Source organism: Mya arenaria, chromosome 9 (genome assembly GCF_026914265.1).
Source record: "Mya arenaria isolate MELC-2E11 chromosome 9, ASM2691426v1".
In the NCBI taxonomy this organism is placed as follows: Eukaryota; Metazoa; Mollusca; class Bivalvia; order Myida; family Myidae; genus Mya; species Mya arenaria.
This window is the reverse complement of record NC_069130.1, coordinates 55,161,304-55,181,002: the sequence shown is the minus strand read 5'-3', so window position 1 is coordinate 55,181,002 and position 19,699 is coordinate 55,161,304. Positions and strand designations below refer to the sequence as shown.

At 34.1% G+C, this 19,699-nt stretch overlaps 1 protein-coding gene across 1 annotated transcript; it reads left to right on the top strand.

Annotated features, from left to right (window-relative positions):
* Positions 1-2,758: 2,758 nt before the first annotated feature.
* Positions 2,759-6,591, top strand: LOC128246195 (uncharacterized). Its single transcript, XM_052964383.1, has 2 exons — positions 2,759-2,774; positions 3,336-6,591. The coding sequence occupies exons 1-2, from the start codon at positions 2,759-2,761 to the stop codon at positions 4,808-4,810; spliced, it is 1,491 nt and encodes a 496-aa protein (XP_052820343.1). The 3' UTR covers positions 4,811-6,591.
* Positions 6,592-19,699: the final 13,108 nt, after the last annotated feature.

Here is a 19,699-nt window from a genome sequence, read left to right as displayed (position 1 = left end):
ACATATCTCACATTTAATGAATAACAACAGTGTTCTGATGAGACCATGTCTGGTTATATTAAAACGCGTTCAGGCCATATCACAGAAGTTGATATCATCTGAAGAAACATAAAAAAATTAGGTGTATATTTTTCAATTGCTGTGTTTCTTCTTAAAAGCTATTGCTTTAAAATGATGTTTGCATTTTAGATTTGTTTTTACCTCCCTGTTGTTAATGCAGATTATCTTTTTAACGTGACATTTTTTGCCAGTGGGAAAAAAAAACAGTTAAAAAAATTGATGAATGTTAGGAAATTATTAAATCTCTGCTTCTGTATCCTTTATATAGAACATTCACATGCTGATGCTACTTGCCGTTGTTCGCCTGCCCGTCTGTTTATACGATGTATAATTGAAAAAATACTAGATTTTGAATTCAGCCCCATCTCACACTCTTTATTTTTTCAAGCGAATAAATAAAGTAACTGAATGTATTAACGTACTGTATTAAACTAGATATTGAATGCAACTCAATGTTTGTATTTTAATATTCATCTACACGAAAGAACAGCTTGTATAAAACTATAGTTTTGTTGTTGTTGTTGATTTTATAAAGATCCACAAATAATCCACAGGGGAATTCTTTTTCCCACGGGTTAATTGGAAATTTGCCAAGAAGTAAACTTGTACCCAAAATACCGCGAAACCGTTAATGAATGCCATCTAGAGTGGTTCAGCAGTTCTGACTATTTGAAATTCCTCTGGTCTTAACTAGCTGTAATTAAGATATATGGTAGTACATGTATCATTAGCGTGTTTAGAGGTTTAGTCCAGTATATGCGTACATATGAACTGACCGCCCTACTTTTGCCTATTTTTAAAAATATTGAAAACTCTCCAAAAACAGAGAGTACGTTGACATTATTTTTTTATCCCGACAATGTCATGATGAAAGGCGCTTCTACTTTTAATTAATGGTACAGTATTCAAACTTTCTGGTCATAAATCTGTGTTAATGTTCGCATTCATTCCCCAAGAAGGTTATTTAGATAGCCATTTTCCGAATAATTGGACAGAAAAGACCTCCTTATTTCATATCGCTTCAGTATTTTTTCATAATAAAAGTAAAGTTTTAATCCTGGCCTGATCGTTAAATTTCAAATTATAAGGAAGAACAGCCATTGTTTTTTTGGCTTGCAATATGCTGAATCAACTGTAATGAAATCACAAATCATAAAATGGAACGAGAAGAGCTCTATATAGCTATCTACGACAGTTCTTGTTACAACAATGTAATAAATAGGTTTTTGTTTGTCTCATTCTTCTCGGTAATTATCAATGTCACATTGTAAAATGTGACGTCATTATTGGCGCACAATAAAGGCTGATGCCAAAATCTTCTTTTTCCTAAAATTTAATGCATTTTCATTTTAACTCATTTGACTTAAATTATTAAAACCAAGAAAGCATATAATTTAAGTATATATTAATATATTAACTTTCATAAAAAAATAATAAAAAATAGCTACGTAGCCGCAAATTCCACGGTCAAAAAGCGCTTATATTTTTGTTATATGTACCTAACTCATGTGCCTTTTCATTAGATCATTAAAGTCAATGAGTTAAGCGTGATACTGCATTGAAATTAAAACAAACGATTTGCATCCACCTATATTGTGTGCATTTAAATGGCATTTCTAAAGTAAACACATATTGTATTTCTAGAAAATACGACACCAATGTGCGTCCTGTGGTCCAATAGAGAAATTTATACCACCCGTATCGTCTTTGTAAGCTCTATCATGTAGTTGAACTAAGAACAGTCGGTAAATCAAATTATAGGAGTTAGTTATCATTCCGTTATGTTATCACTCAAAATCTCCCGCTCTCATAACTTCAAAATATTATTAGAAGTATTAAATTGGCCAACGAAATCATTGTATCCGACACATGATTCATTGTTTTTGCAAATTCAAATTTCTTAACAGTAAAAACAATTTTGAAAACTTGAAAAACACAGTCAAATACAAACAATGCATCTATTCTATAAAATACACTCACTACTATTTCAATTATACCCGTTTTGAAAGCATTGATTTTAATATAAACGTTCATTTTCGTTTTAGAAAAAATAAATATCATACAAGATGAATTACTGCATGTTTATATTTTTTTATATATCAATCACATATTACATTTTAAATTGTCAGTGCAATTTTGGTGAAATTACGCTGACTAACAAAACAGTTAAAACAATTCAAACTTAAAACTCAATTTTCTCAAAACACTAATATATTTTTTAAACAATTTGGAACCACGATTGGTCACTTCAAGAATAAACGAATAAGCTAACTCTTTGATATTGAACTCGCTTTCCAGGTTTTTATATTTCAGATTCGTAGAAGATGTTCTTTTAAAAAATACAAGGTGAACTAAAACAACAACAGGGTGTCGTCGTTGATGGGACATATATAATTATATCTATTTACCATGTGAAAACCTGGCCCAAAACACGGTGTCACCTACATCTCCCCCGCCATCTTCGAAATCAGCCTAAATGCATTCACTAAAACTGCCTCAAACTCCTTTCCGTGTACCCTCGCTCTATGTATGTATATCAAAAGTAAAAGCCATGTTTCCTGCATAAGGAACACTTATCTATAATAGAAATCAGCAACAATTTTCATACGTACATGTTGAAAATTGTCACACTTACCTCACCATATGTAAAACTAGGGAATTATAAAAGAAAAAAAGAAGAATTCTTAGTGTTAGAGAAATGTCTAGTGATAGAGGTATTCGCCTCTCACCTAAGGAGTTTTTAGTTGAATGCCCAAAGAAGGTACTTTTTCACTTTTTTTGAAAATTGACACCGACACTTGTTTCTAATTTACTCAAGATTGATTCTATAGGTTGACAGCTATCGTCACAATTGAGATGAAAGAAATTAATAAAAAAAATAAACTAGTTCTTAGTTGTCATTGAAATTAGTTACTTAGTCAATGTTGTAAGTGTATAATTATGCTTGAGGTAATTCTAAACTCATACTGTTTTAGAGACTTTCAAACTAATCTTCCAACATGTTTTACTTAATATTGAATCATCTACTTTTACGAAGTGTTTGTATCTGTGCAATAAATGTATCTATTCGAAATATATGTTTCGCTCCTTGGTGTACTAAGACTTGGAAATAAGCCAACTGTATTACAAGTGTGTTGTACTTCAAACAATTAATTAGGCAAGACGTGTTAATTTCCATGATCATTTAACTAGCAATACAAAAGAGACAACGCATGTTGCCAATAAAATTAAAGCCTAGACATTTCCCAAATTAATGCTAATTTCTATAATTTCAGAACATTCGCGTGGTGATCTCTACCACGTCTTCTATTCCAAAGACGCTCCCCAGAGGAAAGAATTAATGATGGCAAACGTATCACAGTACGTCGAGGAAGTCACCGAACTTTGGAACGCTACTGACCGCAATGTGACACAACTAATCAGTACCACTACGCCAAAAACACACAACCCAGATATCCAGCAGAGCAGCTCAGTAGAAACAATATCCATCGTGTGCATTCTCTGTTTGTTTAGCATCGTAGGGACGCTTGGCAACGGCTTGGTGTTGTATGTGTTTACTCGCACCACACAGAAGTTGACGTCTACTATATTCATAATAGCTCTAGCTGGTACGGATTTTGTCACGTGTCTGATTATAATACCCTATACAGTTATTGCCATTCATACAAGCTACGAGTTAGCCTATGATGCCGCATGCAAAGCTTATCAGTTCCTTATCACGTGTCCTGTGCCACTCTCTGCGTTCATCATGGTCGCCATCGCTGTCGACCGATATATATGTATCTGTCACCCGTTTGCTCAGATAATGACCGTTAGGAGAGCCAAAATTATTGTGTCAATATTAACAGCTTTTGCCGTGATCTTGGGGATAATAACTGCACTAGGAAATAGTATTTATGAAGTGAGAAGAATTCCAGTAAACACAACTGGTTTAGAGCCTGTCATAGAAATACCTGTGAACCACACCGGCGATATCTCCTTTTCTACACAAAACGACATAGTGAAAGGAAGCTACAATATCGAGAATACGCCCAAATACATCGATGTCGTAAAGTTAAATGGGACGTGTCAGCTGAGTGAAACCATTTTCTCATACAATTTTATACAAGTGTATCAAAAGGTTTACTCTCTGCTCTTCTTGTGCTCATTACTGATAGTATTAATACTGTACATACTGATTTACAGTTCAGTCACGCGTCAGAGAGCAAAGCGGAAGGCACAGAAACGGGAAGGGCGTGTAAAACAAGTAAACACTCAATGCCAAACAGACGAGAGTACAATGCCTCTGACAAATATGGCAAACAAGAAAAACGCCACAAAATCGGACGCCCAAAACAATCTTAAGGTTGAAATGGATGGTGAAACCGTCAACACGAGGCTTTCGACCATGAACAGTCAAGCGAATGGTAACATTGAGACTTCGGAAACTAAACCGATTAAACCGACTTCAGTTCGAAAAGCGACCGGAAGTAGTAGTGATCAGAAAGACAAGAAGGATCACAATAGACTTGCAAACATTAAAACTGCTGTTATGTTATTTACTGTCACAGTTGTCTTCATCACCGCTTTCTTGCCAGCTTGGCTTATGGCCCATGGTTGGCTGGAATTTAACATGGTGGTGTTCTACATGTACTTTGCCTACAATGTTGCGAACCCAGTCATATATGCTTTTATGAATCAGATGTTCAGAGACAATCTTTGTAAACTCGTTAGTAGCTGTAGGATGTATTACAATAGTCGAAGAACATAATTGGCTTTAGAAGCCTCTGGAGTAGGCACGTAATCTAAGTGTAAATAAGTATTCTGTTGTCGCTTGATAAACCGTGCTGTATCAAATTTGTGCAATGATTTGGTCACGAAATCATATTTAAAAACAGCAAATTGCGAAGTAGTAAGGCGTTCGCTTTTTCCGTTTATAACTGCAACGGTTAGATGATTCGCAAGTGAACTTCTGTATCAGCATAACATTTAAGTGGAACCACAGAGATGGTGTTAGCAAAACATATTTTAATATACCCCAAAACAGGTATTTATTGGTACTGTGTATTTTGTTCAATTTAAATTAGGTTGAATTAACTTTTAACATTTTGTGACGAATTATCACAAAAATCTTTTTCGTACGTTTCCTTTTATGATAAATTAAACAATCAAGCTAACGTGAATACATTAAAGTTTTTAATACGATATGCATGCTGTTGGAACATTATGTGAAAATTTTAGTTTGTTTAAATTATTGTTTAAGACTGTGTACGTGTGTGCGCGTGTGCGGATGTGTGTATGTGTGTTTGCATATGAGCAAGTGCGTGTGTGAGTATGAGCAAGTGCGTGTGTGCGTATTAAAAAGTCTGTTTGTGCGTATAAGCAAGTGCGTATGTGCGTATGAGCAAGTGCGTGTGAGCAAGTGCGTGTCTGCGTGTGCGTGTACGCGTATGCGTGCGTGCGTACGTCTGCGTCCATGTGTGAATGTGTTTATTTCTGTCTGAAACATTCTTGTTGACTTAACAGGGCTTGCTCTTTCAACATGAATACAGTCACCTTAATTATCGCTGCCATTTTTGTGTGAATAAATGATAACCAAGCCTAATGATGATCAATGTGACGCATGAGGATTAGTGGAACATTTGAAGTTATCAAGTAATGAAAACACCGACAATGGAACAACAACAATGTATGTGAGGCGTTTTATATAAGGAAATCACTGGTATGTCCATATATTGGCATTATATACTTAAGAATCCGACCCACAAAAGAAACTTTTCTTTGAAGCCCCATTAACCTAAATGTTAAATATGGATGTCTGGTGATCCTATAAAGTGTTGTTTTCAATTCAATGGTATTAATTGGCTGAAAGCAAATATGCAAACTAAATGTTTGAAAGTATATCATACAAAACGTTAGAACAGATTGTGTTTTCACTCTTAAATTCAACTGCAATATGATGTAAATGGCATATACTAGTATTGTCAGGCCAAACAATCTTGTGTGTTATACATGTATTATGTTTGGTTAAATTGTTACAGATTCCTTTTCCATAAATTGATATAAAAAAATAAGGCGTCAGCATTAATCCAATATTCGCAAATATGTGGACCTATTGCCTTAAAGTGGCTTCCTTTGTTTGGTGTGTACATTTGTTAAACCGAAAAAAGCAAATTTGTACGATGGTACGTTTAATATACAGCCGAACCGCGTTGGGTCGAACTCCCGGAAAATTTAATCCAAGCGGGAAGGCTTATATTTAGTATAAAGGAATTGTTCCTTTACATTCAGTTCGATAAAACGAGAAATTCGAGCCAAGCGATTCCGAGCCAACGGGGTTCGACTTTACACATATAAGTAACAGCAACTGTTTGTTTTGCCTTGGATTGACCGATTAATGCAGATAACATTTATGTTATTAAATCGTTATTGTATTATGTAAAATGCTGATAAATAATTTGTATTGATAAACATATTCAATATGATCATCATTGTACTTCTTTAGTTACTGTTAGTTTTGACATCACGAATGAATTAGAATTATTATGTTTATGATACTGGTCCATTTTGTTTGTACATTATTTTAAATATACTGTGTAATTAAGTGTTGTCTTGTCGTTACCCAAACATATTATAACCCAGGCAAAGAAATCAAGGGGAATGAGTCAATGGGTTTCTTTGGCGAAACTTTAGTTATATATATAATAATACCATTCGCCTTCCTTCCCTGTGAAGTGGCTGATCCGTGGTCTAGTAGTAACACAATTGCCTGTCAATCCAGGGGTCGCAGGTTCGACTCCCCGCCGCACCTCTAAACAAATACTACTCGTCTTCCTGGAGGGACATTAAATTGGGGTCCCGTGTAACAGTGGTATACACTGGTGCATGTTAAAGAACCAGGGTAGCTCTAACCAGGACTACATTCCGTCCGGGCACTATGCTCAAAAACAGAAAATGACTAACAATCGTATCGGAGCACTCGTCGAATGGGCAAGGCTCGAGTGCGAGTATAAAAAAGCTTACACACCACCACACTACTTTGTGAAACTTTTAGGATGAACATATAGGGTAATGCAAAAAGATAATTTTTCATTTTAATGCCTTATCATGTTAAACTCATTTCATTTTAGTTATAAAAAACAAAAGACTCAAATGATTTAGGTACAATAAATAGTCTTTGTAAATTGTGTTTTAGTTAATGGCTACGTGGCCACAAATTTCCCAGTTAAAAAAGCGCCAAAATATCGCTTATATTTTATCATAATTATGCGTTTTGTGGCTTTGATTGTTTAAAGCCAAATGAGTTTAAGACGATTATGCATCTTCTTTTTTATTATTATTTTTTACATCATTTTATCCCACTTTCTACAATATGCTTCATTCATAAGCTCTCAGCACTTAAAACAAAGTCGACCGACATGCTAAACTGCTCGGTAAGTTCTCGACATATCTTGGGATGACAAGCACGTACATCAGTATAATTATGGTTGATACTTTAAACTGACTATTAGGGAAATATGCTAAAATTTCGTCAAGAGAGAAATCCCAGACGCACGCAATAAAGTCGGGACTAAATTTAAGGGTAGGTCAAAAATACCTTAAACAAACCTTTTTTTAACCTGTAGTGTTAGATAATCACAACGGACATATGATCATGTACAAACAGTCTTGCAAGCTCATTTAACGTGTAAAAACCCTGTATAGCATGTTTCATACTTTCAAAAAACATTTAAATGGAGCTCGTGTTCGAAATATACCGTAAACGTTTTCAAAAGCATCTCGCCAAGTCCAACGACTCTTATTTGCCATTTGATCAATGGCGTCACCATTAACTGTTTGTTTCTTAGAACAACAATGCGACGCTTTAAGGAGGCGTTGAGTCAATACTGATTAAAAGCATTAAAGACAATCTCATATTTTCAAAGGCAATTATTTTTAAATCGCAGGAAATTTTAATGGATTATGAAAAAAAAAGTTGATAGATTTATAATAGAAGGGATGACCTGCAATCAAAATACAATATTGGTATACTTAAGATCAGAAGCAGAGCAGCAACAAGGGCAAGCCCGTAGTGGATATTCTATTACCCATCATAACATTCAAGAAAAACATAGCCTTTTCAATATTTATTTCATTTTCATTGTCTTTATCTTATGTTTGGGAAAAAATGGGCAAGGCTCGGACGAAATGTCGGTAAAATATCAACGGTTCTGTCATGGTATATCTATGATCGGATCCGACCAATCTATTTAAATACCACAAATTGTCCATAAAATGTTATTTGAGAGTTGCCAATCGCCGAGCAATAGAATATGCTGAGAAAGCGGTATACTACTCCCTTTGAATACTCAGCTGCTAGGTATGATTGATATTTTAATCGTCAGAGCATTACCAGTGAAAAAACACACAAAGCAACATCAAAATAATGGAATGGTAAATAGCAAAGGAACACAATAGGTTTGCAGCACATCTAGTATTGAAATCAGTTAGCTGGACTTCGGCGTGAGGTAGAAAGCCGAATGGTAAGCCAGATGTGCAGAACGATTTGGATTGTAACCTCGAGTCAATCTCCGGATTTAGTGAAAATATATATAGGAAGCAAGCAGAACACATGTGTCGAAACAAGTATCATTCATTAAGTATATGCCTGTATGTAGACGAAGTCTTGGGTTTTGGGAGGGTGGGAAAATAAACCAGAATATAATAGAACTGCAAAAGGCTGACCTTTCTCTTACGATGGTCGGAGCAAAAGAGGCCTGAATAACCATGTGCTTTGTAGAGGGCGCGCACTGCGGCCAATCAGATCAGTATAATAAGTTACGTCATGCAATTGCTCGCGATATGGTTACAGAGCACCATTAATTAAATGCATTACAAAGATACCAATAACGAAAGCTATCCTTAAAGGGATAACTTGAAATATTGCGCAATCAATTCTCATGCGATTCTTTCCCCGATTCCGTCAGACCCTAAATTTAAAAACAGCTGAGCTTTAAGTTTGAAACGACTTTTGAAAACCGATTTTGGACTAGGGCACTTGTTCATAGCGGTGCAACGATCTTTTAGATTTCCAAGGCGAATACAGGGTCTCACTGACGTAATGTATTCCTACGCTGTATTTTTATAAACGTTATTATTGAATATGTCTGACTCGTAGGTGAGAGTATTAAAGATAAGCCACCCAGTAATAAAATGCAAAGATGTGTTAGAGCATTTTAAATATATTACCAAGATTATATCTATGTTTAATTTATATTGATTAATCATTATATTATGTGTGCATGGATAACATTTTTGGTAAAACCATAATGACTTTACAATAATGATATGAAACATTTGAAGGATTTAATAAAATAAAATTGTAGTATGATTAGATGGATATATTGTATAAATTTGTTTATCTAGTAACATATTATATCTTATTAAAAAAGCTATCGGTGATAACTTTATTTTTAACATTTTGCAACTTTAAAATGTAACTTGACCAGTTGAGTGTTTTTGTATAAATGAACGATAGATAAGTAATCTCACGAAAAAGGTCCAAAACGTTAAAACTTTAGGAGACGGGTTTAACATAACAGGCAATCAACAATACACCAATGGAATTGCTTTGACACTTTATAAAGCCACTGCGAAGACTCATACCTTAAAATAATCAATGGGTTCTGTCACAGTATATGTATTTAATAAAAGCCAATTCGTCCCTAAATAACAATATGGTTTTTCGTCCAAAGTGTAGTTCATTGAAGTCGAATGCAAAAACTGATACCTTACAGACAACATGGTTATCGAACAATTAGAAGGAGGTTTATATAGAAGCCAGCACTACAACCTATATTTTATAGGCTGCATGGTTATCAACCAGAGTCTCGTAGTTCGATAAACGCCAGTGCGATAACTCATTCCTAAGGGGCAACATGGTTATTGACCAGAGTGCAGAAGTGTGATAAAAGCCAGTGCGATAGCTCATACTTACGGGCAACATGGTTATCGACCAGAGTGTAGAAGTGTGATAAAGCCAGTGCGTTCATTCGAACTTTGTTTCATTGAGAACATTTATTTTCAAAAATGAATATAACATCAAAACATCAACATGTTCGACATATAAATACGTGTAATACAAGTAGAGATTCCTTCCTTCCGGTGATAATACGTCTGTGTGGATCACTTACTTTCAGAGTGTACTAAATAAAGAGTAACACTGGTCATGTAGTTTTATTCATTTGACACCAAAAGCTATCAAAGTATGCAAACCCAGATTTGTATTCTGATATGCAATAATATGAGACTGTATGACCCTTTTAAAGAATGAAATCAACACGATACCATAACCATAACCTCTACATTACTATTGTATCTCAAAGCAGTATTTTAGAAGTTTGTCGACCGTATACAGACTATGGCAATCATGTATTCTTAAAACAAACAGCTTCTTAAAATAGAAAGTCGTCTTATAAGTACTGTAACTTATGTAAATAATACATTTTTGTATTTATTTTGTCTTGCCCTCTCCTGTCAAAATAAGACACGTTATTTCCAAGTCGAAATGATTTTTTGGTGCATAAACCTGAAATCACCATTAAGCTTTCTTTATTTCTCTTTAATGCCAAATAACATTATAAGCACTTAAGTGAATGTTTGCAGTAAAATGTTAAGTGCTAACAATGACGTAACTGTCATTTTACAGTTGGATGTCTTATCATGAGTTCACCAGCTGAAGGTCTCGTGTTCCCCGATGAGTATGCGAACCAAGATTTGTATTCTGTAATGCCCTACGATTTACCTTAATGGCCTGGAATTCATCCGCTTATATTGTTCCTTAAATATATGGTGTCAGTACGCTTCATTCCTTGTTCGTTTGACATTTATCTAATCAGGTCATTTTAGTCGTTGAGGCTCCTGAATAATACGTGTCTTGCGTGCTACTAACACGGTTTACAAAGATTTTGATTCGAAAAAGGAGCGCACAATTTGCAGCTTTATTTACTTAAAACACTGTGACCGACATGTTCTTAGAGACTCGCTGTGAATATGAATATTAGAGTAACACACACAGACACATTTGAACGGTTAATTGCAAATACGGTTTGCCTCATATGACATCCCATTTACATTTCAATGAATTTGTTTATTTTTACAAATGCCTGAACATTGTTCATTCATACCATTTTTGCAAGCACTATTTTCAAGGAACAAACGCATTATTACTAGTATAAAAAATAATAAACAAAATATGCGCTACAGCCATATGGTGTTGTTTAAAAACAGGTTATATTTGTTGTTTTGGCTTGAAAGCAAGACTATTACTTTATAGGCCTTATTGTTGACAAACATTGACTGACATTTGATAGCCTTTATTCGTGTCTTTACCATTATTATTTCATGTGGCCATATGGTCTCAAAATTGTTATAACAGACACTTCGGTGTGGTTAAACTTAAAATCGACGAACTAAGTTATGTTTATTGTTTAAATAAATGTTGTTTTTTGGGTAGCTTAATAAAAAACAGGTATATGGACAAAATAGAAACTATGATTTTGTTCGTGGTTTAATATTTCGAATACATCTTATTAAATTATACAATGTATTTCATTGTTCTGTGTATTGTCATATACCACTGTATGGCAAGTTTGACAACGACTGTTGACTGAATAAAATGTGTATCATTAGTGCCAAGAAACGGTATGCATGCAATTTCTTCATACTAACCACTACAATCCCTGCTTCATTAACTAACAATCGACCAACATTTGAGATCATTGCTGCCTTCATCACTCCCCATCCTTTGTCGGAAGTTGCACGCTATCACCACAATTTCCATAATGATATATGCGAGCATATGCAGACGATGACAACCATACATTTTCTGAAAATACAGCATTTTACCTTCATTTTAGCAAATAAAGTGCGTATGACCACACTAAATATAGTATGACGTAATGCTAATGTCATGATTTAAAGGAAACTTGTCCCTGTTTATTTTTCAAAGAAATGTGAGTTGGCTGTCTTTAAAAAGCTTGTGCGTCTGTAAATTTAACGCGTTTTGTCCAAACAGTTCCACTTTTTTCGTATTCCAGGTGAACCTAGAGATGAATAACATTTAAGCATTAATAGGCGCAGTTCTTCACATATGTACACACATTTCAATTGTTGAAATCAAATCTTGACAGTTTGTGCTTTTGTAGGAACCCGGAAGACTCTGTTCTTGAAACTATTAAAGACAACGTTTTGAAACCAGGTAAGTGTATCAACACGTAAAAGGCATTGAAAAGTCATACTTCTGAGAACTATCGAAATGAAATTCGTTTCTTGCCGAAATTAACACTTTATGACACTGCATGAAACAGTATGAAACTGCATGACACTGTGACACTGTACGAAGCTGAATGACATTGTATGACACGTTATGACTCTGTGACACTTTGTGACTCTCTATGACACTATATGACATTGTATGTCTCCTCGTAAACAAAAGTGTGCACATGCTACCATAACAATCTCCTTAACATTTCTATGTTCAAATAAACATCTCAAACAACATTTAGGAATTATTGCAACCGTATACAGACTATGACATTCATGCATATTCTTAAAATACAACTCATTAACTACATTGTGAGAAAAAAGAGGCGGGGGAAATGTAGTCATCTACTGACAGTACTAACTCATATTTCTGGGATGTTTTCACCTTTCTTTTGCATACTTGGTCTTGCCAACTACTGCCAAAATCGGATATGTACTTCCCAAGTCCATAGATTGTTTTTGTAAAAAAAACTGAAATCACGATTCTGCTTTTTTCATTTCTATTTAATGCTAAAAACACATTATAAGCACTTACGTTCTTTTTGCGGTAGCATGTTAAGTGCAAGTAATGACGTAATTGTCATTAATACACTGCAAAAAAGACATAACTGCCATTCTAAAGGAGAAAGTGTTAGGAAAAAAATAACCAAATGAAATGTTAGAAATGGTGAAGTTATTTTTTTTATTTACTTTTTAAAAATGGTTGTTTAACCTGTATCATGAGCAAATAAGCACTATTACTTTTACAACTTGATATACTTTGTTTTTTAAATCATCAAATTTAGAAATTCGATGAACATGCCCAAATTTGCAAACCTTATACTTTTAGATTCAAACCTATGAAACTAGGTGTGATAAATACTGAAATTTCATTAACAATGTTGAACAAATTTCGTGTTTTACTGCATAGGAAGGGTATTGACCGGAATACATTTTGTCAATTACCTGCGGGTACCCGTATATCTTTTGTTTCTCCACAGAATAAAGAAAGCATACAGCAATAATACACGGCTACATATTTATTTATGCATAGCGATTTAAACATGTCGTCTGAGGGGAAAATCGTTATGATACTTTATCGCAAAAAAAGTCGAAATACAGAATACAACACATTTTTTCAAAAACTTTTTTTTTGTATTTCCTGCAGCTGTATTGGTCCGTGTACCGGGTATTTAAATTTACACAAATACCTGCTAAACGCACTTAATCATGGGTACCCACCCAACACGTTTACTGAAGGAACACTAGATATATAAGAGTGGTTGCTAAAAGTTCTCTCGGATGAGTAGAACTTCGAATAACTGATGGAGTTGGAATTGGGATGAGTTAAAGCTGTTTCTAAAATCTTCATAGTGTTGATAATAAAGAGAGGTGAAACTCATTATTTTTTTCTTTTTTAAACATGTTTGCAATTTATGACACCGAGTGTTAAGTCATTTTTTTAAATTCGAAACAAGCGCATGGTTGTATACATGTGTGATAACAAGATTTTAACTGATTATAACTATATTTGTCTTAGTGCCGATAAAATGCAATATTTATAAATACTTTTTTGTTTTATAAACGTTAATATCCGTTTCAAATGTGCATTAACTTAACCTGGCACAAATTTCTTAAACAATTTTAATGATAAAGTTAAGCTCGCTATTTGAGTTTTGATATAATGTATTTATTCTTATTTTTTAAAGAGTTCTGCGCCTTTGAAAGGACTTCTATTTCCATGATAACCTTTATAAAAGAAAGAACATTAATTTGGCTTACCGAAATAGGATAGTTAAGCTTGTTTCGCTCAAACATTTTTTTCTAGGAATTGGTGCCTGGCTCTCAGTGTCATAATGTCAACCCCAATATCCATCGACTTTTGTTAGGTGTTAAGGTATTAAGCGTAATTAATCGGATTTTTTTTTTTTTTGTACGAATGCTGATGTCTAACATTCGTTGGGAACATGAATGCAGAAGGGAATATAACATGGCAAGAAAACAGCTAAAAGTGATGTGTGAGCATCTAAGGAAGATTGTTGTTTTTTTGTTACAATATTCAATCTTCAATTTGTTAGCAAAGTATTTAACGACGTAGAATAGCCCTGTCAGTTCATATTTAAATGTAACAAATTACCACGGAAAGGCCAAGATTGCCTGTATGTTGCCCGAAAGACTATGCTCAATTTGTTTACCAATGCACTTCAATTGTGCTAAGTTTGAAAACAAATGTAGCAGATTGTCGAAGCATAACCGTTGGTTTAAGGAGTTCAAACTGCCGAGGTTCTTCCCTTTGTATCTGGATTACCTAAGACTCTTCACGATATCGTCATGACTGTATCCACGTTCAGTCATAAGTAATAAAGTATTTATAATGATGATAACAATAATGATTGTAAAAATAAGTTCATATAAATGTAAGATGTAGCACTTGCGTGTTTTTACAATCAATAAATACGATGAATTCATGTATTTTGTCAAGGAAGATCTCCTCTTTTCATTTTTTTAAAAAAGCGTTTCTTTTGCTGGATGATTGTCACAACACTTACATGGCTTCTTGCACCGATTGTAAGGATTGATAAAAATACTGATGGAGGGGTTTCTGTTACAAAATTCTCTTTTTTACATATTTTCGTTTCTTCAAAATTATTATTCATACATATCTAGAACTATTTTGTTTTCGTTTACAAACCCATTTATTTTCAAATGACAAAGACACTTCGCCTTGTTATGTTGTATGTCTCTTTTGAGGCCTTCATCCTAGCTTGTTCATTCAGACAGAAACTTAAAGATGCACTCTTTTTCCCAAATAAGATTTACCACAATTACTACAATTGTTCTAATATACCAAAAAGGGTCATTTAATGTAAAACACAATGGTTTATACAAAGAAATACCGAGTTTAATTTGAACGAAAGGTGCAGAAAACACGGTATTTCTACCTTATGAAACGGTAGTAAATCGCAGTAAATCTTTTAGCACTCACCAATCATTGGAATTTTTGGGATTTCAGCTATCAAATAAACGGTTACAATCTTGTTATCAGTAATTAATAAGTTCCATAAATGCATTTTTAGGACATAGTCAAAGGTTTATCATTCAAAATTTCTGTTTGTAATACATGTGTATGCATTGAGTTTTAATAAGACACTTTAATTGTTAGGCTATTTGTCGTGCCATTAAAACTTCCATTATGTTATCAGGGAATTTTTGTAAATTGAATTACACCTAATAATGAAGTATAAACGTTAACAATACTCTTGCTCAGAATCTCATGGTTCCAACCCGAACAGTTATTCAACAAGTTTTCAGCACCATCTTAAGTAATCAAAAACACCTACAGAAATATAATACCGTAATGAACAAAATGTCGAGTAAGCCGCCTTGCTACTGTTAATGACAACAGACACATGGCCTTAAACCAGTTTGTGAGTTCTTAAGACATAGCTAATGGGGCGTTGACAGTATTGTACTTATAATCTCTGTCAATGGCAGCTGTGGCCCTGGTAAGAGTTATTATGAAATTATTTCTATTTATAACAAATAACACCGAATAGATTGTCTTAAATGTACATGAATCAAAAAAGCGAATTAAATGTCTGAATTCTATGTAATAGTTAGATGACATAAAGTAAAATCTTAATGATGTAGTCTTAAGTGGGCGTAGCGAGCGAGCCATTCTTAGTCAAACAGATTTACCTCAGGTCATTTATCTGACTTATGTCAGGTCATTTACTTGACTTCCAATATCAACTCATTGGCTGACACATTGTCATCGCAAACTCTGATACAGAGAGCTTGTATCTGTTGAGATTCAGTAGGCAAACATTTAAACAACCGCGAAAATTAAACTTCTAAATGATTTAGTCTAGTACTTAAAGATTGCTTATCTGCCGTTTTATTTGCTGAACATGTAGGTCGTATTCTGACGAATACATAGGGCGTTTTATAGTAACTTAACTGCTTTTCGTTTTGTGGTTTAAAATATGACAATGTAGTGCGATGCATCTTGTCCCACCACTTACCACATTTTAGCTCAGTGTGCGCACTTTTTACCGACTCCCAGCGAATCTTTAGATATAACTGTGAAACGTCTATGATTGGCTAAAAAATGCTCTGTTTTCAATCAGAATTTGGGCGATTGAAACAGAGTGTTTAACGCATAGCATCATCGTTCATACAGGTGTTTTTACGTTACTTGTTCTATAAAAAAACTGATAAACCTTTCACTTCTAGCTTTATAATGCATTTATGGAAAGTATCAATTACTGATAACAAGGTTGTAACCTTGTATTTAATAGCTGAAAACGCAAATATATTAAATGAATGTTGAATGCTAAAATGTTTACTGTGATCAACTATCGTCTCATAAGGTAGAGATAGTATAAAGTGAATTATTTTGTCTGTCGGGATACGAGATGGTTTTTACAGTAAGGTGTTGATTGGTCAGTCTTGCAGGAGGATTTCATGGTATAGGTGTAAAGTTGTTATGTGGTCATTCTACCAGTCGACTTCACGCTGTATACATGGTTTATTTTGTTCGCATTGCATATTATGTCTTATGTCAATTATGAAATGAATCCAGACAAATGAATGTGGCTCAACATTCATACTCTGTGAGCCGACACTTGGCGAATGAGCACAGGTTTCCAGAGCTAACCGTCTCTGGTTTTTTCTGGCCGGTCGGTGGAACAGTGTAGGACTTTTGTAGCCAATGCTTATCTGCTAAAATGTACTCGTTTTACATATCTTTTTTTTTGTCGGCTGCACGTCATCACTCATTAAATTGCCCGTCTGGTATTGCATAAATAAGTTGTTGTTTTTAGTAAAAACGAAGTAAACCAAAGACACCGTGTTTTCTGCACCTTTCTTTCAAATTAAACACGGTATCCTTCACGCGAAATATTGTTGTCAACATTCATTTAATAATCCTTTTTGGTAAATTAAAAAAATGTATTAATTGTGATAGATACTATTTTAGGGGTAAGAGTATATCTTAAAGCTGCTATTTCAAAGATTGAACGTTTTGACAACTTTTTATTTTCTGTCTTGGAACGAGCCATTTTTTTACGAAAATCTATGTAAACCAGTTATATAAGACTGCTGACAAAAATTGGATCGCAGATTTTTATATTTAAGTTAAAAATGGATGTATTTTTTGCATTTTTCTTAAACCGTTAGTAACAGTTGAAGCCATAGAACATTAATTTTCGAACAGAAATATGAAAATCTACGATCTGATTTTTGTCAGCAATCTTATATCATTGGTTTGCAGATATTTACGCAAAAATTTGCTCTTTCCAAGATAAAAAATAAAAAAAAATGTAAAAATGGTATATCTGTCAGAGTGCAGCTTCTAACAAGTGGCAGTACGTGGCGATATTTTATAATCGCCCTTAAAAAAATTCTCTCGAATATCGCAGTCCTATTTCCCGTGTTCATCGAATTTATTGTCACCCTCCCATGTAAATTATATTTTATTTGATTAACAAATGATTATTATTTGATTATTTTGATTTAATATCCCCGGGGATATTATTCCAACGGAAATCAAATTCTGGGAATAGGGTTATAGCAGATCATCTTGAAGGTAATTCGGTGATAACAAGCCCTATCTATTTCCAGAATCTTCAGAACACAACGCATTATACTCATTACCGCCTGTTACGGAATCGACTCAGAACAGTGTAGAATAAGAATTAAGAATTAGAACCTTAAATCGTCTATTTCAATTTAAAATGTACGTTGTAAGCCGTTAAGTTTTTATCAGTTTCATTAAAAATAGGGTGCGAACTAAGATTTAAAAGAAATACGTTCAACTTCTACTTGGTAATAAATTTGTCAATATAGTTAGTTTAAACTTATTTATTTTACAACGATTGTAAACAAGTTATTACAACAATATATAAATCTTTATCGTTGGCACACTGTTACGCGAGAGTGTGGTCTTGTGTTGTGGGGAAAACCGGAGTACCCGGAGAAATGCCACTTGTCCGGTCAATAAAGTTGATGGTTTACGCGAGAGTGTGGTCTTGTGTTGTAGGGGAAACCGGAGTACCCGGAGAAAACCCACTTGTCCGGTCAATATAGTTGATGGTTTTAAAGGGACTTCAGAAACCGATGATACAACTGCAACAATAAAAGAAAATTGTCAAGAACGTACATAAAAATGTAATTGTTGTATCTAACACATTGAAACTTAATAACTGATGTTAGTAGCAAATTACTTAAGACACATGCATTTTGTGAATGTTTTGCGGTTTTTATCTATTTAAAACAAATACTGGGTTTATCTACCACGTAATTCCCAGTTAATTTAAGAATATCGTTGGTTAATGTATCGGTACTAATCACGTGACTTTCGCGTACAGTATTTACACTTTATTTACAATTGTGAAAGAAATACGCGCTATTTTTAACGGGTAAACATAGCTGAGACAGCGACAAAATTTTATTTTAATCAAATAAAATATAATTTACGGCCTCTTACTAGGTCGAATCAACAATTTCAGTCTTATTTTGAGGAAATACTGTATTTTCCGAATTTGGACCATCTGGTGTCTAGTCCCTTTTATGCTATGATATAAAACCTTCAAACCTTATTATGATTATCACATTTCTTAGAAACATCACCGACATGGCTGCCAAGTTTGACAGTGACATTGAGACATTGAGAAAACACCCACATTAAATATTTATGCGTAGTTGTTTACTCAGTTTTTGTGATTACTTGCATAGCGACTCGATAAATATACAGTGTTATACTATTGTTTGTATGTGAACCGATCTTAAAGGATATACGATACACAAGATTTTATACTCTTATATATCTCAGAGTTATTTTATGAACGAAAAGCTTAGTGACGTTTGTGTTGACAACTTATTCGTGTAACAGAAAAAGATCTGAAAGAGTAAACCTATGATTCTATTTGAATGTTTACCCTCAATTTCCAACCATTGACAGAGTTCAGATATACTGATTTGCATATAGTTTAACTCAGAATACCTGACCTGAAAGATCCTTTTCTTTGGTACCGTCTTTATAATAAAAATGGATAATATGTTTCAGTCCAATGTCGATTCTGAGCTAATTATATGACTGCCGAAGGTAAATATAAACAATTACAATATAATCTTATGTCTGTTTTTCCAAATCAATATATTATATAAAAATCTCATGTTGATCCCAGTTTCCAAACGGAGCGTTTGTAAATCACCAATGCGTCTCTAAAGATAATAGGGTTATTAGTACTGCGTTTTGATTTGGGAGGTTGTATTCGACTCGAGTGGATTTTTTCAGATTCGAATTTCACGTGGCGCAAGTTGAGTGAAATCAAAATCTTCAAAAATCCACGAGAGTCGAATACGAAATTCCGGA